The sequence below is a fragment of the Typopeltis vanoorti genome, chromosome 3, assembly GCF_054136105.1.
Source record: "Typopeltis vanoorti isolate ZY-2024b chromosome 3, IOZ_Tvanoo_1.0, whole genome shotgun sequence".
NCBI lineage: Eukaryota > Metazoa > Arthropoda > Arachnida > Uropygi > Thelyphonidae > Typopeltis > Typopeltis vanoorti.
The window spans coordinates 151998748-152021265 of record NC_143551.1 but is presented as its reverse complement, the minus strand read 5'-3'; the positions used below and the strand labels follow the sequence as shown (position 1 = coordinate 152021265).

General features: G+C 34.9%; 1 protein-coding gene across 7 annotated transcripts in view; it reads left to right on the top strand.

Annotated features, from left to right (window-relative positions):
- Window positions 1-22518, top strand: part of LOC150108661 (DNA-binding protein SMUBP-2-like) — a 240629-nt gene that overhangs the window by 136430 nt on the left and 81681 nt on the right. For all 7 annotated transcript variants that reach the window (XM_090390909.1, XM_090390907.1, XM_090390911.1 and 4 more), the window contains one exon: window positions 17805-17899. In XM_090390909.1, the coding sequence (XP_090247035.1) occupies window positions 17805-17899 (95 nt within the window). The remainder of the gene's footprint in view (window positions 1-17804; window positions 17900-22518) is intronic.

Below are 22518 nucleotides of genomic sequence, written 5' to 3'. Positions count from 1 at the left end.
GAGGAGTTAAACTAGAGGAAGTAGGGGAGACAAGAGATCTGGGATTGATGATTGATAGAGAACTGAAATTTACGGGACATATTGCAAAGGTAGTGAAGGTAACACAGAGAATTACTGCAATAATGAGAAGGACACTGACCTCCAAAGATAAAATGGTTATCATTCCGTTGTATAAGACTCTGATCAGACCACACTTAGACTATTGTTCTCAGATCTGGTCCCCAGGATTTGAAGGGGATAAATTAACTGTGGAAAGGGTACAAAGGTGGATAACAAAGATGATGTCAGGACTGTACAATGTTAGTTATGAGGATCGGCTGAGAGAGTATGGACTGCAGAGTTTGGTTGATAGAAGAAGGAGAGGTGATATGATAGAGACTTTTAAACTGTTGAGAGGTGGTTACAGGGTAGACACTGAGGAGTTCCTTCGCTTGGTGGAACAGCGGGAAGGAGTCAAGACAAGGGGGGCAATCCCTGAAAGTTATGAAAGGAAACTGTGAGCAAGAGGGTGAGGAGTGGTTTCTTTGCATGGAGGGTGGTTGAACCACGGAATGCATTGCCTGATGGAGTGGTGAGATCGAGAACAGTCAATGCATTTAAGGAGTGGTATGATAGACTTTGTGTTTCCAAGGAGGGACCTCCCTCGATAAGTCTTGATAGACTTGTTACTTAGAAAGGACCTCCCACGATGAGTCTTTTGACTCCACGGAGGCCTGAATAATAATAATATAATATGCCACTGGAACTCTAATCACTCCAAAGTGCATAACTTTACACTTACTAACATTAAACTGACAGCTATTTTCGTTTGCCCAGATTTCCAGTCTATTCAAATCATTTTGTAATTGCTGAATATCAGCAGCATCCCTGATTGCACTGCCTATCTTTGCATCATCAGCAAACAATTGCAAATCTGATGATAGACCCTGCTTGAAGTCATTAATGCATAGATTGAACATAATGGCCCAAGGACTGAACCCTGAGGTACACCATTGGTTACCTTAAATCTGGCAGATTCACACCCATTCTATACCACTTTTTGATATCTGTCTGTCAACCATCCCCTGATCCAAGTCAATAGATTACGTTCCAATCCCATATTCTCCGGTTTACACAACAGCCTATCGTGTGGTATCCTAACAAATGCCTTAGAAAAATCCAACATTATCATAGTGTATCCATTCCCTTTATTCAACTCTGCCATAACATTGTTATAAAATGTGAATAAATTGCTAAAACATGACCTTCCTTTAGTAATCCCATGCTGTTCCCTGCAGAGTATAGAATGCTTATCTACCCATTTCTTTATGCGAGTTCTTACCGACTTCTCTAAAATCTTCACTACCACACCAGAGATACTAATAGGTCGGTAGTTAGATACATCAGTTTTTTCACCACCCTTGTGCAATAGAACTATCATACATTCCTTCCATTACTGTGGTATCATTCCTGAGCTGAGACTCAAGTTATACAAGTGTGTGAAAAGCCTAGCCAATTCAGCTAAACATTCCTTTAACAAATGGGCAGATATTCCATCTGTCACTATTGACAAATTCTTGTCCAGGTTATGTAAGAGCTCTTCAACCTCATTTTCATGAACCTCTAACTCTTCATCCAACATAGCAGTAGCACCATGCTACATACACCTGGTTGATATATCTTAACAAAGTGAGCAGTCATTAACTGAACAATCTCCTTAACTTCCGACACTCGTGTACCATCTGCATTCAATAAAGTTATTCTTCCACATTCATTCTTTCTTTTGCTTGCAGCATAACGATAAAATTCTTTTGGATTGCCATCAGCTTGCATGGCCAATTTCTTTTCATACCTCCTGTATGAAAAGAAATTGGCTTTTCTTTATATTGGCTGTTCTTTATATATTTCATAACCCCTCTCATACTTATTCTCACAATATTCTTTCCACATCATCTTCTTCTTGTGGATCTCTAGCTTAATAAGGCTGCACATCCATTTCACTCCCAACCTATTTATTCTTCGAACACTAGGGATACATTGAGATACTGCCTCATTCAAGCACTTTTTCAAGGTTTCCCATACATTGGTGACATTTTTTCCATTCAGTAACTAATACCAAAGATAGTATTCTTCTAAGTTGATCATAATTTCCAGCTTTGTAATTCAGCATGTAGCCTGATTTATTCGGAGCTTCAATACAAGTAGATACTTCCCAAGAAAGAACAGCATGAACACTGTCACCAATTGGTGGTAAAATAGCCATATTCTTGACAGAGATCCCTTCTGACGCTATGAGCAAATCCAACACTCTTTGACCTTGAGTTCTTCCTTTCATATGCTGCTTGAGAAAGTTATCTCGCAACAATTCAATAAATTCCTGTTCTTTCTGATCATGAGATTTCTCTTCTACCCAATCAATGTTTGGAAAATTAAAGTTACCCGTAATGATCATTCGCTTGGTACCCATAAGGCTAAATTGGCAATGCATTTCTTCGTCCCCTACAACTGAGCTACCAGGTCTGTAGCAACACCCCACCATATATTTCATTCTGTTAACCTCCACTTCACACCAAATAGCCTCAATCTCATCGCTACATGGGACTTACCATCATTGTTTTCTTGTATTTCTACTCTAACTGGACTTAAGTCATCTGATATCATTAGTAGCACTCCTCCTCCTCTCCTATCTCTTCTGTCATTCCTAAAAATAGTATATCTGTTACACTCGATCCCACTTATCATATCTGATTCTGATTGCCAGGTTTCACTAATGCCAACAATCTTAGGCCACATTGTATTCAATAAAATAACAAATTCAACCCCTTTAGTTTTGTTCTAGAATTTTCTCTTTTCCTTCCTCAGACATACTTAAAAGGTCCAAACCCAAAGCATATTTTTCCATTCTGCCACATACATAACCATGTTCAAAGGCATTTATATCTTTTTCATGTTTGTATACCATAGCTGAACTTTCACACACATTTTTCCCATTCCTCCCTTGATGATCTAGTTTCCCTGACTCTCTGCATTAAGTCATAATTCTTATACAAATCTTTTCTGCTATCAAACACATCCCCACACGTCTAAAAAATCACATCCATATCTTCTACATAGCCTGCACGTGAAATCATTTGCTATCATCGCCCTCCTTAACTCAGTATATCATATCTAGGTAGTAATCCTACAAGTTTTACTTTTTCACATTTCTTTCTTGCTTCTTTTGGTTTTCAATTACATTTCCCGGGAAACTTGAAGTGGTGACTCCCTCGGCAAGCTCAAATTTTAAAATTGAGTCACCATACCATATTACCTCATTTTTCTTAGATATTAACTGACTTACCTTGTTGTTATTAATATCATCCTTTTTATTAATCGCCTATCAAATTTTTCCCAACAAATTAGTCTCTTACTTGTCTGTACTCTAGTGTTATCATCTAATATCTCAGTCTTATAGGGCACTTCAAACTGAATCATTCCTATATCTTGGTCTTCCTCTGGATCTTTTCCTGTCATCTTGGTCAAATTCGTTTTGCCATCCTTTCCTCTCTCATTTTGTTTAACTGGCCATATCACCAAACTGATTGGAAAGAAACCTGTTTCTTACATTGTACAAAAACTTGGTATGAATTCAAATTTAAGAAAGCCTGTGAAATTTTGATCAACCATCCTAATCGAAACAATATTGGCAACCTAGAAATCCCAAGAATGTGATAAACATACATTCAGCCACATTGCTTCTGTTTCAATTTCAGCTCTTATTTCATATAATAGCCACCACCAGTATTGTTTTGGTTCTGATTTAATTAATACTATTTGTATTCTTTATCAGTACTGTTTTTGTTTAATTTGTCTGTGATTAATATTTAGCCTAACTTCTGTTTTAATTTATCTGTTAGGCCAAACAAAAAAAGAACTCTAGTTTTGATTTAGTAGTTTTTATTTATTTTTATTTATTTTATTTTTTATTTTTCACCAGTTAACAATTGACCAAATTAGTGTTACTTTAGTATACCATGTGTATTGTAATGTAGCTTGCCTCTTGTTTATATATATATATATATATATATATATATATATATATATATGTAGAAAGTATTTTACCTTGGGTATAATAAATGTTAAAGATACCAGGTTTAAAATAGCTTGGTATCTTTAACATTTAATTATACCCAAGGTAAAATATTTTCTACATTTATATCTCCTCCTGAGATTTTTATTTAATAAAGTTAAAACACCTTATGGTAACTTGTTCTGGTAAAATACTTATAAGCTCTGTATTACTAAAATCGTGATATTTTTAGCCTGGCTCCCACTGATGAGACCTCAATAAAGGTCGAAACCGGTCTGGGTAGTGGCCCCTTGCCTTTAATACAAAGCATCATACATCTCCTCTAGGAGATGTGCTTTGCATTATGGGTAAATATTAAGATTAGTGATCAGAGCTTATTCTACTTTTACCATGAGTTACCTTGGTCTTGCACTACCTGCAGAGTCAGCTAGACTTGCATTATGTGCAGGTGCAAACTTGACTTATTTGTCTGTTTGCTTACTTGGGAAATGGAGTAATACCAGGTTTAAAATAACTTGGTATCTTTAACATATATATATATATATATATATATATATATATATATATATTGATTTTGAAGGGTGAATTGTTGGTAATTATTTTGGTTTATATTAAGTTAAATTTATTACTCTAACACAGTAATTGTCTCCATAATTTATTATAATGGATCTTAGATTAGCTGTGCTCACACTTTCTTGAATTGCTAACAGTGTCAAGTTATTTCCTAATATCTTCATTTTTAATATGATTCTGCCATTGATGCCACCTGTTCACTCACTAGTTTTTCTCAGAACTCTCATATCTGTGGTCTGTGGTCCCTGATCAAATGTTTTATTTCTAACCCATTTATCAGGTCCATAACACAAACTGGTTTGAACATTGTGTACTTCTAGTTTAGTATTCTGTCTAATTTCTCTCTTAATTTATAAATATAAATTTATTCAGTTGGCTCGTCACCATATCAAGTTTGCTAATTCTATTCTCTATTTCATATTTAATTTACAATGCTCACTAAAAATTGACATATTAGCTGAAATATTGTTCTCTAACTATTTCACTTAGAAATGCATTATTATTATTATCTCCAATTTTGATATCAGATTTAATGCCACTTTCCTATATAATGTGATCCATATAGATGACATGAATCACTTTACAAAGGAAAGTGGAGATAGTGTGCATTTGTCTTATACTTGATTTTACATCATACGATCTTCTTGTATTTCCTTCCACTTTAACTTCTGACTTATAACTTAAATATAGACTATGTTTTTCACTATATAATGTTCCTTTACCTTTTTAATTGTAGCTTTTTTGAAAAGATTTTCTCTAGTCATCTTTGCATATTCTTTTTCTAAATCTGCAAAAATTGAAATATAGATCTTTGTTACATATTCACTATTTCTCAACTTTTTTTCATGAAGTAAAAATCTGATCTTGACAACTTCTATTTTTTGGCCCAAATCCAGCTTGTTATTTTAAAAATTTTTCTTCCACAATTTTTCTCAGCCTTGTCTCAAGTGTGCTTGCATAAAAATCTTACCTGGAACAATTAGTATAGAAATTCCTCCATAATTCTCATATTCAGTTTTTTTTTTTTTTTTTTTTTTCAGATGGTAACTATAAGAGCTCTACTTCAATCACTGGAATTTGACATTCTTACTGACCTTGGGAATTATGCAGTGCAACCTTTTATATTGCAAACTTTTATACTTCTGTATTTGAGCATTTCTGGTTGAATATCATGTATTCCAGCTGCCTTTCCACATTTCAGGCATTTGATAGCTTTTTTCCTCCTCAAGTATTGATATGCACTCCTGTTTACATTCCTCTTAAATATTTCTTCTGTTACTGTTTATTTTAATTCACAGTCTTTCAAAGGAACAAAAGTACTCCAGACATCTACAATATCTTTATGTTCAGTTTTCAAGTCATCTTTATCATCTTTGATTGCCATTGCAGTATTCTTTCCTCCATTTCTAAGCATTTTCAATATCCTCCAGAACATTTTGCCGACAATATCCTGTTGATATCTATTTTCTATGTTCTTATCAAAGTCTTCCCATGACTACTTTGCCACATAGCTTTGCTCTCTCTTACATTTTTCTGTATTCTTTTAGGGTATGATCCAACTTATTTGCTAAGAACTAAGTCACAAATCGCCAGCCCATTGTTATTTGTTCAGCACCCAGTGGATATCCGCTAATGGTATCACATGAAGGTGAGGATTGGACGTTAGGTCAGAGTTGGTTCTTCACATTCCTTAAAGGTTATGTAATGGTATTCTCTTGGCTTTAACCCTTAACCACCAAATTGCCACACGGATAAAAAATATTAAAAGTGCTTCATATCCATATAATTTCTATAGCATCCATTAAAGTCAATATAATATATTGACTTTAATGGACACTTTGCATCTATGTAATTATAGACGTATACACACTTCAATGCAGCTAAAGACTTTAAGCAGTCTTGTCTCAATATTATTATTATTATCAGAGACCTCCAGGGAGTCGAGGACTCATCTAGGGAGGCCATACATCATGCACACCAGCTGTCATTCCAACTTTGACAGTGTCATATTATTTTTAACATTCTCCATTGTACCTGCATCACCTCAGAAGGCAGGAGATCAAATGTGGGCAAAGTAATTCAGGTGAGGCCATGTGATTGTTTTCAGCATTGCAATATCCTATGAGTTGTATTTGCAGTCTTTGCTATGTGACTTCTTCACTTCAGTTGCCTATCTACTAAAACTTCAGTATCCCTAGCTTGATCAGTTTCTTCTAGCATGATCCCGCCAATCTAATATGGCACTGGATATCTCATCCCACTGAAGTGCATAACTTTATGTCTATCAACACTGAACTGGTAGTGTTCAGAATACTGAACAGTTCAGTGTTAATAAGTGTGAAGTTTTTCATCATCAGCAAACACATCTCCAATCAGATATGGGTAAAAATGCACTTCTAGAGATAGAGATAATAAACTAACTAAATTTATTTATCTATTTAGATTATTACACTAGTATTTCACTTTGATCACCAGCATCACCGCACCCACAGAGAGCTCCATTTAGAACTGTAGGATCCTACCTTTCACTCTCGGTCTGTGTTTGTCTGCATACACATCATTAATATATTTCTTTGTACCCATGAAGATGCCTTGGTGACCGAGACAAAATATTGGCCTAATAATCTAATTATCTAAATAAATTTTTAACTAGTTAATTATTATCTCTAGATGTACTTTCTCCACTAAACATTTCCTTGACTGACAATCAGTAGCTAATAATTTATACCAGAATAGGCAAGAACTTAAAAAACATTAACAGCATTTCTAATGGTAAACTCGCAGAACAGTTAAAATATTGCAGCTATTTAGGGACAGCATGTCATGATAATGGCAAATCAAATATGGAAATATGGGAGACTATCCCTCATATTTAATGGGGGAATAGACAAACAATATCTGGAGGAAACAATATCAGACTTTATATCCAAGGCTAGGATTTTCTAGGAGGATAAATCAGGTAGAAATTGGATGAATGAATAGCATCATTAAGCAAGAGCTGTAAAAAAAAAAAGAAAATGTTGTAGAGGGTATATAAGGAGAAAGGTGACCATAAACAGCACAAGTGCCAAGTAAGAAAGATAACCAGTATGGTAAGGAAGGCAAATTCAAATTATGAGAAAAAATTAGGCTAAAGAAAATCCCAGTTTCTTTTCTTATGTGGCAAGTAAAGATGAAGAATAACTGTGGAAGGAAACTTTAATGAGTGCTGATGGTAGTAAGGTGAGAAAAGCAGATGAAATAGTTAATTACTGAGTGACCACTTTGCAAGTATATACATTCAAGTGAGGATATTGCTGTGACAGATGTGAGAGTAGAGGGTAATGAATTGGAGATATTTAGGATATTTCAGAATTTTGATGCAGATACTATCATAGGATTAGATGGGATTTCAGCTTGTCTTTTACAAGAATGTGGAAGGAGGGAAAATAATTCTATTGCATAAAGGAGGCTCTAACACTGCAGTATCAAATTATAGACTGCTCATTATCTCAGGAGTGGTGGTAAAAGTACTGGAAATGTTGGTCACAACGAGTGAGAGAATTCATAAATGGGTGGATAAGAATATGATAGTCATTCCTTAGTACATTACTAACTGTTTTATAGGGGATTGATAGCTGAGTTGGATAAAGAGAATGGCTACACGAGGATACTGCTTGATTTTGCAAAGGCATTTGACAAGATACTACATGGATCTATGTCACACAAATTAGAACAAATGGGGATGGATGTGAAACTGGTGATATGAATAAAAGGGTGGCTGATGGACTATATGAAGGAGTAGAATCTAGCAACAAGAAGGTGACCAATGGTGGCACAGGGCTCAGATTAGATTACTACTGTTTATTTTGCATGAATGATACAGGAAATAATTTTAAATGAGATATTCAGTTCTTTGCTGATAATGCAAAATTGGGTAGAGTAATAGTTAATCAAGGCAATCTGGAGGGTTCACAGGATGATTTAAATAGGCTTGAAATATGTACAAAAGATAATGGGTATGAGTTTAATGCGGAAAAGTATAAAGTTATGCATTTTGGAATAAACAGATTCCAAACTGTGTAGCATAATTGATGGGACTGTATTCAAGGAAATTAATGAAGATTGGGATTTGGGATGATATTAGATAAAGAGTTGAAGTTTAGAAGGCATATTGCTAAGATAGCTCATAGGATTATTCATTGAAGAACACGATAAGAGATAAGGAAGTTATCATGCCTCTCAATAAGGCCTTAATATGACCACATCTAGATCACTTTGCTCAGGTCTGGTCACTTTGGTTTCATGGGGATAAGGAAGTAGTGGTGAGGATCCAGAGGCATGTGACCAAGATTGTGAGTAGTATGCTGAATGCTTCTTTATGATTGATTGAGGATTCGTGGATTTGAAAAGTTGATTGATAAGCATAAAAAGGATATATGATAGAAATTTCAGTTATTTTTATACAAATTCACATTTTATAGGTTTTATAGGATTGATGCAGAAAAAATATTTCAGCATTTGGTTGGTAGGAGTAGGGGGGAGAGCAGAAAACAGCAAGTCATCCCTGGAAGTTGAGATGGGGTGTGGTTATTACAGATGTAATGAGTGGATTTTTTGCTTTGAGAGTGTGAATGAATGAAATGAGTACTTATATGGAATAAGGAGAAATTAGCCAAAACAACCAAACCAGCAGTTCATATGATGGTATTCCAGTCAGTTTTAACCTAAGGAACTAAAAGTAGGGTTAGAAATAAAACATTTCATCAGAGGCTAGCCATCATAGATATGAGAATTTTGAGAAAAAATTGGGAATCATATAGATCATAGCGAATAAAAGTTGAGCAGCTCTCAGATGTGAACTGTAGACTAAAATACACAAAGATTATTGAAGAAAAAATGAAAGAATTTGAGAACAGGAACCAAACCTTGGAGACTCAGTGGCAAGTCTTGAAGAAAATCCTGATTGATTCAGCCAGAGAGGCAGGTCTGGGTGGTGAGGTGAGGTAAGGTGGTGAAGTAAGGTGAGGTAGTCTGCAAGGATAGAAAAATCAGAACTAAATGGTGAACACAGAAAGTTAAAGAGGCAGTGAAGGAAAAGAAGAAATCATATCAAACGTTCCTGGCAAATAAGTCAGCTTTTGCTCTTAGAGAATACAGAGACAAATGTAAGAAAGTGAAACACTGTGTTAAACTAGCTAAAGAAAAGTCATGGGAGGACTTTAGCAAGAACATAGAAAATAAATATCAAAAAGGTGGTAAGATATTCTGGAGATTGTTGAAGAAGCTTAGAAATGGAGGACAGAGTGCTGTAAAAGGAGTTAGAGATGATAAAGGTGACATGAAAATGGGAGAAAAAGATATCCTTGAAGTATGGAGTAATTACTTTGAAAAATTGCTAAATAAAACAAGCAGTGATAGCACAGTGGTAAAAAACACTCATCAGGCATACAGTCAGGAATACATATCCATACTTGAAGTAGAAAAAGCTATCAAAGGCTTGAAATGTGGAAAGGCAGCAGGAGTAGATGATATTCGAAAAGGAATGCTGAAGTATGGTGGTATAAGAGTCTTTACAGTGGCTGCACTTCATAGTTCAGAATGCCTGGACAGAGGGATGAATTCCCGATGATTGGAGTAGAGCTCTCATAGTACCCATATATAAAAAGGGAAATAAAACTGAATGTAAGAATTACAGAGGTATTTCCCTACTGAGTGTTCCTAGTAAGATTTATGCCAGTATACTTGAGAAACAGTTGAGAAGAATTGTGGAAGAAAAGGTTGGTGAAGAACAAGCTGGATTCAGGCCAAATAGAGGCTGTCAGGATCAGATCTTCACTTTACGACAAATAGTTAAGAAAGCATGGGAATATAACAAAGAAAGATGTATTTAAGTTTTGTCGATCTGGAAAAGACATATGACAAGGTGCCAAGAGAAAAGCTATACAATGTGCTACAGTTATATGGTGTCAATAGGGCATTATATCAAGCAGTACTTAGTCTTTATTTGAGTTGTAAGTCAGCAGTTAGAATTGAAGAAAGTACAGGAACATGGTTTAATGTTAAATTTGGTGTGAGACAAGGATGTACATTTTCCCCCTCTGTTATTCATTATCTATATGGATCACATTATGAAGGAAAGTGGTATTAAACATGATATCAGAATTGGAGATGTTAATGTCAGCTCTTTGCTTTATGTGGACAATGTTATACTTCTAAATAAATCTGCTACAAGTTTGCAAAATTCCCTGACTAAATTGAATAACTGTTGTAATAGATATGGTATGAAGGCCAGCATTTAAAAGACAAAGACAATGAAAATAGGTAGAATTTTATAACTAAGATAAAAAGCCAAACGGCTATTTTTGCTGGTGAAGTTAATTAAATTAAGGGGATAAAAATCCCTGATAAAAACAGCCAGTATGCGAAAGTCTCGAGATCAAAAACTATGATCTAAGAGTTTCATGCCGAACAACTATCGGCGAATCCAAGCGTAAGTGAACACCTGGTAGTACAACACCAAGGCAACTCAAAGCAAAAGTGGAGCAAGTATCCTCACTATCCTTGATATTTTCTCATAATGTAAAACACAGCTCCTAGGAGATGTAATACTGCCTTACAATATGAGGAGAGGTCACTAACCAGACCGGTTTCAACCTTTTTTTGAGGTCTCATCAGTGAGTAGGTAGACCTGGATGATATCAAAGTTTAAGTGAAAAGAAATATGGACATAGACAACAGAATCAACAAAGCTGGTATGGTAGGAAGTGAATTGAATAAATTCATATGGAATAAGAGAGAAATTAGTCAGAACACTAAATTAGCTGTATACAAGACATTGTTCAAACCAGTTTTAACTTATGGATCTGAGGGCTGGGTTAGAAGTAAAACACTTGACCAAAGACTAGAGACCGCAGATATGAGAGTCCTGAGAAAGATTAGAGGCAGAACAGATGGCATCAATGGCAATATCATATTAAAAACGAGGATATTGGAAAAGAACTTGACTTTGTCAGCATCCAGGAATGCGTTAGCAGAGCTAATCTCAGGTGGTATGGTCACTTAAACAGAATGGGCGAGGAAAGATTAGCAGAACAAATGTTCTCTGCCAAGTTGGCAGGAAAACGACCCAGAGGATGACCAAGATATAGGTGGATGGATACAGTACAAAATGCCTTAGACGATAGAAATATAAGATCTGATAATGTTGGAGTCTTGACAAGTAACAGACTGATTTGGGGGAAAATTCTAGATAGGAAGTTAGTAATGATGTAAATTTTTCATGTAGTACTATCATATCCTGTACATCCCTTGAGGGTACATGTCAGGAATTAGATGATGATTGATCATATCAATTGTATAGTGATAGTAAGTGATGATATTTTTAAAAAACTTGACTATTAGTATTCAAGAATGTGTGAATAGAGATAACTAAAAGGAGGTTTTGTCACTTAAGCAGGAAAGGAGATGAAAGACTAGTAAAACAGGTATTTGACAGGAAAAATGACCAGGATCCACTGATAATAATGCTTTATAGTATAAACAAAACAGAGAGAAGGGAAAATACATTTATTAAACTCACTCATATTTCACTAGTTTTCTACCTAGCATAATTGAGCACAATTATTACTGTAATGGGCACATAGCACTAAACTACATAATTGAGGAAAACAATTTAAATTGTAACTGACAACATTGTGCTTCTATGGGTCAGTTACAATTTAAATTGTAACTGATCCATAGAAGCACATGTGCTTCTATAAATTAACTTTATGGCTCTTCTATAAGCCATAAAGTTAATTTAGAGAATTCAAGCTATCAGGTCTTAAAATCATTGTCTTCCAGATCTTTGGTAAATTAATGCAACCATACATATTGAGGGTCGGCGCGGTTAGCCTAGTGGCTTTGCGCTTCGCAACCATATGCCTCGGGAAGGAGTGTTCTAGGTTTGATTCCTGTCGGAGACATGAGGAGCTTAAGGATCTTCCTCAGCCATAGCCAAGTTAGCCGGTCTTGGGCGCGGGCAGTAGGTTTTTTCCGCCAGTTTATCTGGGGTTTTTCATCCCGCAAGCAGGCAAACCGGCCCTGTGAACACACAGGGATACAGCCAAGAATACTTCGAGGCATAGGAGTGACCATTCTATCCTCGTATTTTGGTTACGAAATCCAAGCATGCTTGGAAGGTTGTGGGCCTTAAAGGCCTGTTAAAGCCATTGGGATAGGATAGATACTTATTGAGTATAATAAATTTAGTTAATCCTTTATCACAGTGTGAGCAAACAAATTTTGCACCTGAAAGTATCTTCAGGACTGGGGTAAGGTGGTATAACACCGTGCAACTCGTTGCAAAGGTGTGGAACAAGCTAACATCATTCCTATCTCAGTATCTCCCATAATACAAAACACATCTCCTTGCGGATATGTATAATGTTATGCATTAAGGGAAGGGCCACTACCTAGTTTCGACCTTTATTGAGGTCTCTTCAGTGGGAGCTAGGCCCAAGTGGAGATACCAGGCAGAAGCATTAGCAAGGTCATCTCTACTTATAGTAGTTGCCTAACAGTGTGCCACCTTTTTATTAAATTACTCTGGATTTAGAGAAAGATGTTGAAAGTTTGACCTTGCTAATGCTTCTGCCTGGTATCTCCACTCGGGCCTGGCTCCCACTGAAGAGACCTCAATAAAGGTCATTACCCCCCCCCCCCAGCTCCAGGCAGTTGGGGATTGTACTAACAAATGTTGCATCAATGTAATACGCGACCCTGCATTGGAAGCAGGAGAAATGTGCAGAGGAAGAAGAAGATTCATTACCATCTTGCCATAAGTTTTGGAAGAAGTACAACCAGGTTTTCTCTTTAATTATTTCAAGTTTCACTTTTTCTTTTACCTCCTTATTCATATTTCTTAAAATTTTGTATGCATTTGGTCTATTCAATTTACAGGTTTGCTATGAAGTTATCTCATGTTTCTCTATTCTTTTCCGGCATGCTTTATTTTTTTTATACTCTTGCATTTTTTGTATTTATACATAATTTCTACTTTTTTTTTATTTTACTTTCATCCATTGTTTATATGCTTCTTTCTTTCTTCATCATCATCAAATTCCTGTCATGTACCCTCAAGGGGTGTACAGGATATGACAGTACTACATGAAAAAATTACATCATTACTAACTTCCTATCTACAATTTTCCTCCAAATCAGTCTGTTACTTGTCAAGACTCCAACATTATCAGATCTTATATTTCTATCGTCTAAGGCACTTTGTACCATATCAATCCACCTATATCTTGGTCTTCCTCAGGGTTGTTTTGCTGCCAACCTGGCAGAGAACACTTGTTTTGCTAATCTTTCCTCTCCCATTCTATTTAATTGACCATACCACCTGAGATTAGCTCTGCTAATGCATTCCTGGATGCTGACAATGTCAAGTTCTTTCCTAATATCCTCTTTTTTAATATGATATTGCCATTGATGCCATCTGTTCACGCCTCTAATCTTTCTCAGGACTCTCATATCTGTGGTCTCTAGTCTTTGGTCAAGTGTTTTACTTCTGACCCAGCTCTCAGATCCATAAGTTAAAACTGGTTTGAACACTGTCTTGTATACAGCTAATTTAGTGTTCCGACTAATTTCTCTCTTATTCCATATGAATTTATTCAGTTGACTTCCCACCATACCTGCTTTGCTGATTCTGTTGTCTATTTCTATATTTAATTTACCATCTTCAGTAAAAAATCATGACTAAGTAGCTGAAATGTTTTACTTGTTCCACAGGTTCTCCATTCACAACGCAGTTGACATTTTCAATGATTCTGCCTATTTTCATTGTCTTTGTCTTTTTATTTCTGACCTTCATACCATATCAATTACAACAGCTATTCAATTTAGTCACAGAATCTTGCAGACTTGTAGCGGATTTATTTAGAAGTATAACATCATCCGCATAAAGCAAAGAGCTGACATTAACATCTTCAATTCCACTTTCCTTCATAATGTGATCCATATAGATAATGAATAATAGAGGGGATAATGTACATCCTTGTCTCACACCAGATTTAACATTAAACCATCTTCCTGTACTTCCTTCAATTCTAACTGCTGACTTACAACTCAAATAAAGACCAAGTATTGCTTGATATAATGTCCCATTGACACCATATAACTGCAGCGTATTGAATAGCTTCTCTCTTGGCACCTTGTCATATGCCTTTTCCAGATCGACAAAACTTAAATACTGATCTTTGTTATATTCCCATGCTTTCTCGACTATTTGTCGTAAAGTGAAGATCTGATCCTGACAGCCCTATTTGGCCTGAATCCAGCTTGTTCTTCACCAAGCTTTTCTTCCACAATTCTTTTCAACCGTTTCTCAAGTATACTTGCATAGATCTTGCCAGGAATATTCAGTAGGGAAATACCTCTGTAATTCTCACATTCAGTTTTATTTCCCTTTTTATATATGTATACTACGAGAGCTCTACTCCAATCATCGGGAATTCATCCCTCTGTCCAGGCTTTCTGAACTAGTCAGTGCAGCCACTGTAAGACTTTTATACCACCATACTTCAGCATTTCTGGTCGAATATCATCTACTCCTGCTGCCTTTCCACATTTCAAGCCTTTGATGGCTTTTTCTACTTCAAGTATGGATATGTATTCCTGACTGCATGCCTGGTCAGTGTTTTTTATCACTGTGCTGTCATCACTGCTTGTTTCATTTAGCAGTTTTTCAAAGTAATTACTCCATACTTCAAGGATATCTTTTTCTCCTGTTTTCATGTCACCTTTATCATCTCTAACTCCTTTTACAGCACAGTGTTTTACAGCTAACTCCTTTTGCAGCACAATATTTTGCCACCTTCTTGATATTTATTTTCTATGTTCTTGTCAAAGTCCTCCCATGACTATTGTTTAGCTAGTTTTACACACTCTTTAGCTTTCTTACATTTGTCTCTGTATTCTGTAAGAGTAAAAGCTGACTTATTTGCCAGGAGCTTTTGATATGCTTTCTTCTTTTCCTTCACTGCCTCTTTAACTTCCTGTGTCCACCAGGGAGTTCTGATTTTTTTATCCTTGCACACAACCTCACCACATGCCTCTCTGCCAGAATCAATCAATGTTTTCTTCAGAGTTTGCCACAGAATTTCCAAGGTTTGATTCCTGTTCTCAAACTCTTTCATTTTCTTTTCAATAATCTTTCTGTATTTTAGTCTACAGTTCACATCTGAGAGCTGCTCAACTTTTATTCGCTTTAAAACTTTCTTACATGTTATTCTTTTCAATATGAAATTCAATTTTATCCTGCTCAAGACTAAATAGTGATCACTTCCAATTTCAAATCCTCTGTACACTCTGGTGTCCTGCACCAGGGAGAAAACATCACTATCAACAATAACATAGTCAATGAGACTTTTCTTATTCCTAGCCTCTTCTCTCCATGTGAATTTGTGGACATTTTTATGTTGGAACATGGTGTTAGTAATAACCAGTCCATGTCCTGAGCAGAAATCCAACAGATATTTGCCATTATTATTAGCTTTGCTCTTTTCTCTAAATTTTTCCAAAATATTTTTGTATGTGACACAATCATTTCCTACTCTACTATTTAGATCCCCAACTTTCTTTCTTGTCGTTGATTATTGCTTCAGTATGTTCATCCCAGTTTCTTATTCCCCTTTTCCTCTTCCATTCACTTTTTTTTTTTTCCAAAGTTCTGTTGCTGCATTTATTAATTTTTTTTTTAATTATTCCATTCTATCTCTATATCCTTATTTTCTTTTATTTGCTCTAGTTTTTCATTTATTTTTGCAAATAAAGGTAGTTAATACTTTTATCATCAACAGTTAAAGTCTAAATTTAGATTCCTGGGGATTTCTCTTTGCATTGATTTGGTTAATTTTAAACCATCTTGGAGGTATTCTTAATCTTCCTTGTAAGAGATAATAATCAGATTCTATTTCTGCATTTCTAAATACCCTGCTATATGGTATTTTATAGCTAGATAAGTGCAAAAATAGAATCTGATCATTATCAAAAAATAATAATAACTAGAAAAGATGAGTTAAGGAGTACTATTTCCCCATATGGGAAATAAATGAAAACTATCTGACCTTTGTAATTAAAATAAAAAGCCAAAAGGCTACTTTTCTGGCAATTGAATAGATATTAAATGGATAAGAATCCTATATTGTTATATAACCAGTAAGTAATGTAAAACATATCTCCTAGGAGCTCTGTTTTACATTATGAGAGAATATCAAGAATAGTGAGGGATCTTGCTCCACCTTTGCTTCGAATTGCCTTTGCCGATAGTTTTTCGGCATTGAAACTCATAGATCGTAGTTATCGATCTTGAGTTTCACTTACTGGCAATATAATAATATAGGATTTTTATCCATTTAATAACTATCAGACCTGTTCAGATTAGGATGAGCTGATAATGCTTTGCAGCGTAAATCCTTCCATAAGAAATCTACTCTTGTATAGGACTACTTTTCATTCAAAGGACTATGTGTTTAGAAAAAAATGGCATGCTCCACAACGTTTAAGCTGATCAGATTCATGAAAACTTGATGTAGTTTTCATGTTCTTCAAAATGAACAGAGGCAGACCTTCTAATAGAAGAAACTTGTCATTGGGTAAAGAAAGAAAAGTATAAATTTTGCTGACAGGAAAAAATGTTACTTGAATTAATTAGCATGAGAGTTTTAGAGATATATTCATATGTACATCAAATAGAATTAATTTCTTCTCAAGTCGACATCCTTTAAACTGTATATGTATATATATGTGTGTGTGTGTGAGCCTCCTTAGCTCAATCAATATAGACAAAGCCTAGTTTCAATTCCCGTCAGTGACATGAGGAACCTTTATCTGGTCTCTTTCAACAGAAGGTTGGTTAGCCAATCTCATACAGAAGTAGGGGTTTTATTTCACCGAGAAACTTGGGTTTTTCTTCCCCCAGAACAGGCAATTTGGCCCCATTAACACACATGGCTTACAGTCATGAATACATTTCAGCCATGTGCCAGGCCTGAGCCTGGCATATGGCTGGGATGTATTCATCTGGCATATAAAATTCACCTGACATATAAAATTTGCCAGGTGAATGATCATGCTGATGGAATAATTGTTTATTGCTTTTATTCTATGTGTTCTCCACCATATAATATTTCATGTATCAAACATTTTTCACTTTTAGGAGAAGCTGATTTGGTTAGTGTTCATCTTGAGAATCTAATTAAAAGTGGTGTTAATCCTCATAGTATTGCTGTCATCACACCATACAACTTACAGGTAATATAATTTTTTTAATGATTTTTAATTATTTTGTTCCTTTATATTTTCAAGAAAAGCATTTTTTTCCTCTTTTTATAATATAACGAGAGAGAGAGAGAGAGAAATAGGATATGAAAGAGTTAATGGAAGAAGTAAAAAAGAGCAATGAGTCTGTTAAGACTATAAGTCCATTGTCATGGCATGATAAGAGCAAATTGAGAAGGGCCATGATAGTAGGAGGATTGGTGTGCAGTTTGTAAATATATAGAGTGAATCCAGTGGATGAAAGGTTGTATCAAGACTGATGGATTTGGAATCATATGTCTTGAGAAAGTGCTGTTCAGTAAGAGATTAAAAGTGCAAAATCAGGTAAACTAGAGTTAATTTGGTGGAATGTAGATGAGTGTATTCAGGCAAGTGAGTGTGGGGATAAAAATAGGATGAATAATGCTGAATATAGATCAAAAATGCTGAATATAGTTTATTTATTTTATATATATATATATATAGCAATTTGTAGTATTAACTCGGTATTGGGATACGTTCATATTTATATATACTGACTATAACCGAGACTAGAATAACAATTAAATTTATTCAAAATGCAACATGTTTCATCGGATTGTCTGACTTCTTCAGGCGTGGGAACATAGAAAGCAAATAAACACTATAAGAAATATCGTATCACTATACAAATGACTATTATAAAATTCAATTAGTTTTGAACTGTAGCTACAGTCCGTGTTGAAGTTCTATTGTTAAGCAGCTGCGTGCGTCTGATTTCACGAGTGTGCCAATATTGGATAGCAGAGCTGAAAGAGTCTGGTAGATTATAGCTAAGGTTATTATTTATGTGATGAGGGTCCATAACAATTTCCTTAGACTCGACTATGCGGCGTTCCACCTCGTCACGGAATGTATGAAGGTTTGAGGTTGTTGTCCAGTTTATCTCATGTTGATGGCCTTCATCATTTGTGTTTACTGAAAACAGTACATGGCTTGACAGGGCGCTTGCTCTAGTTCTTTTGTGGGCAATGTCCCTCTGGTGCTCTTCGAGACGTAGGAGGATGGATTTTTCAGTTTGGCCATAGTATCGCTTCCTGCAGTCACGTGATTTTGTACACTCCTGGGAATTGTAAATGGTTGTGAGCTTGTTTATATTTGCTTAAAATCGATCTTAGTTTAGGAAGAGTAGAGAAACAGGTTTTTATGTTGAACTTTCGTAAAATTCTTCTTAGTTTTGTGGAGAGCGAGCTGATATATGGTAAGGAGATATAACCTTTGGGATTGTCTTGTGTTTCTGAGTTGTTTTGATGGCGGCGGTATAGATGCTTATTAATAGTTTTTGCCGAGCAGCCATTACTTGTGAAGGTTCTTTGTAGATATTATAGTTCATTTTTTAGATCTTCATCATCTGACAGTACAGATCTGGCACGATGTGCTAGGATTGAGATGATACCCACTTTCTGTGTGGGATAGTGATGTGAGGACGCATGCAGGTATCTATCTGTGTGTGTGTAGATTTTCTAAAGATTGAGATTTTAATAGAATCAGATGTCTTAGTAAGTCTTACGTCCAGGAAGGGAAGAGATCCATTTTCTTCAACCTCCATTGTTAATTTGATATCTTGGTGGAAGTTGTTTAAATGATTTAAAAAAGACTGAAGGTTATCGTTGCCATGTTCCCAGATAAGAAATATGTCATCTACAAATCTCAGCCAAATTTTTGGTTTAAGAGTAGCTGAGGAGATTGCCTTTTGTTCAAAATCTTCAAAAAAGATGTTAGCTAATATAGGAGACGGGGGCTTCCCATTGACAACCCCTTATTTTGTTTGTAGATTTTCTTCTCATATTGAAAGTAGCTGGAGTGAATGCAATGTGATAGCATGGAAAACATCTTTTTTGAAATTTTGTTCTTTAAAATATTGAGAACATCTTGAGTTGGTACATTTGTAAAGAGAGCCACCACGCCAAAGCTCACCATGATATCTGAAGGCTGAAGTTTTAAATTTTTGATTTTCGAGACGAAATCTGTTGAGTTTTTTATATATGAAGAAGAATTTCCTGTAAAACCTTTTAAAGATGAAGCCAGAAACTTAGATAAGCTGTAGGTAGGCGAGTCAATACTATCTACAGTTGGTCTCAGTGGGCAGTTTTCCTTGTGTATCTTTGGGAGGCCATATAATCTTGGGGTGATGGATGTAAAGAGCGAGCGGTAAGGCGTATGTTTCGTGGAAGTTCTGTGGCTTTTTGTAAGAGATTGTTTGTTTTGTTATGTATCTCCCTCATTGGATCTCTCTCTCAATTTCCAAGTATATATCTGACTCTAATAATGCCAAGATTTTTTCATGGTAATCTGTTTTATTTAGCACTACAGTTGCATTGCCCTTGTCAGCTTGTGTGATAATGATGTCTTTGTTATTCTTAAGATTTTTATGGCTAGCCTTTCACCAAGGGAGATGTTATCAGATGGAGGTCTTGCATTATTAATTGCAAGTATTGCTTCCATGCAAAGTAAACTGGCATCTGCAGCAGGAAGTAGTGATGCAGCTTTCTCCATCTTAGTTAAAAACATTTCTTTGGGAATAGTTTTAGGCTCATGGACAAAATTAAGACTTTTTCAAGAATTTGTTCTTTGTTATGATTTAGAACATATGACGATTGGTTTATCACTATTTTTTTAGTTCTTCCATGAAGATTATTAGGGGTTGGTTGTTCTTGTGTTGCCTTTAGCTAATTAAACTTTCTGATAAGCTTATGTTTGTTTAAGTTTTGAGATGTTAATGCCCGACGTGTACTTATTTCTTGAACGTGATTCCATGACACGCAGTCTAAGGAGGTCGCTAAATGGTTTTCTAAGGATGATTTTTGAGAAAAGAGAAGAGCTAAATTACGTTTGGTATCATTAATCTTCTCTCCTAAAAGTTCTAGTTTTGCTTTTTGGTAGATTCTGTGTGCTTTTTCACTGGTAATTCCTAAATTCTTACAATTCTCTGAATTGTAAGAATTTAGGAATACTAGAAGAGAACTTACAACGTTTCAGTAAGATAAGTCTGTTGATAGTGAAGTTTCTCAGTTATAGTCAGTATATATATATATATATATATATATATATATATTATTATTATTATTATTATTATTATATTATAGTCAAATATGGTCTTTATAAGACACGAGAGTAATTGTGTCTTATAAATGCTTCTCATCCATATACTAAATGGATGAGAAGCATCAATAAGCAGGAGCTGGGATGAAAAAAAGTAGTGCAAGTAAAAAAAAAAATGTATATATATATATATATATATATATAAAAGATGTGATCAGCAACCTCATGATGAGTATCACAAGGAATAGATAAGAAGGGTGACTGGCATGGTAAAGAAGACAATGAAATTATGAGAGGAAACTAGCAAACAGAAATCCCAAAGAGTTCTTTCTCTAACACTAAGCAAAATACTATACAATAAGAAATTAATTCTATAAGAGAATTTGAATTTTCCAAATTGGTATATATATTATATATAAAATCTTTTGGTAGTGCTAAACAATGACTCCCCTTCAACCAGACCAATAAAATAATGATTATAGGCATTGTCTTGATATTATCAAGACAATGCCTATAATCTGAAACTGAAAAAATTAAATGAAAACAATAAAAATATATGCTGATTTTTGAAGCTCCAAATCATTAAGTATAAAAAGCCTTTTTTAGAACAAGAAAAAAATTTTTTGAGACCACAAAATCAAAGGATTGGATATCTTTAATCTCTGATATTTGCTCACAAAAGTTGCATTATATCATTATATTACATATTATACAAAGCACTATACATAACATTGGTATTGTTCAAGCAAAATTTCCAAGAATGGATGTACTTTTGGTGATGTTATTAGAATGCAAATGGCATCTTCCATTAAATTCTTCCATGCAAATTTTTAACAAAGTGCATTCTTGATAATTGCTATCTTAAGAGGAGGTGATTGACTTAAAATCTTTACACAATCAGTGTTATGGACACCACTGATTGTATAATGTAATGCAAAAATTGTTTTCACTCAAAACTTGCTCAGATTTTTTAGGATTGGGAACACTGAGAAAAAAATTTTTTTTTCAAGTGATTCTTTCAAAAAAGCATAGCCATTGTAAAGTGGAGGAATGTTTATTTTGACACCCATATTATATTGTAGAGTACTTACATACTGTATATGTGGGTTATATGTTAATTAAATTAATTAATTACCATTATGAATATTAATTGTTCTTTTGATATTTATATGATGTTCCTGTTCATTGCTTATCCATGGTAGTTAATCAGTTAACAAGTTTCTATTTAATATAATACATTTTATTTATTTTTGCTTTTATAATGGAAATGAGTTGCTATAAAATATTTAGAGAAATTTGGTGTGTTTTGGGTAGAAGGTGAACTCTATCTTCCAGTGTGAGGCTATCGCCCTGCTTATTGAAGGCATAGAGCAGTGTGAAAAAGTTCTATTGATATGTTTAGTCACTTAAAGCAGAGTTTCTAGATTATCTTAACCCTTAGCCCATCTATGGTGCTAGTGCTAATGTACTATATGCTACATCTTGGATCAGATTTTCTTATAAGGACAAAAAAATAAAATAAAATTTAAGAA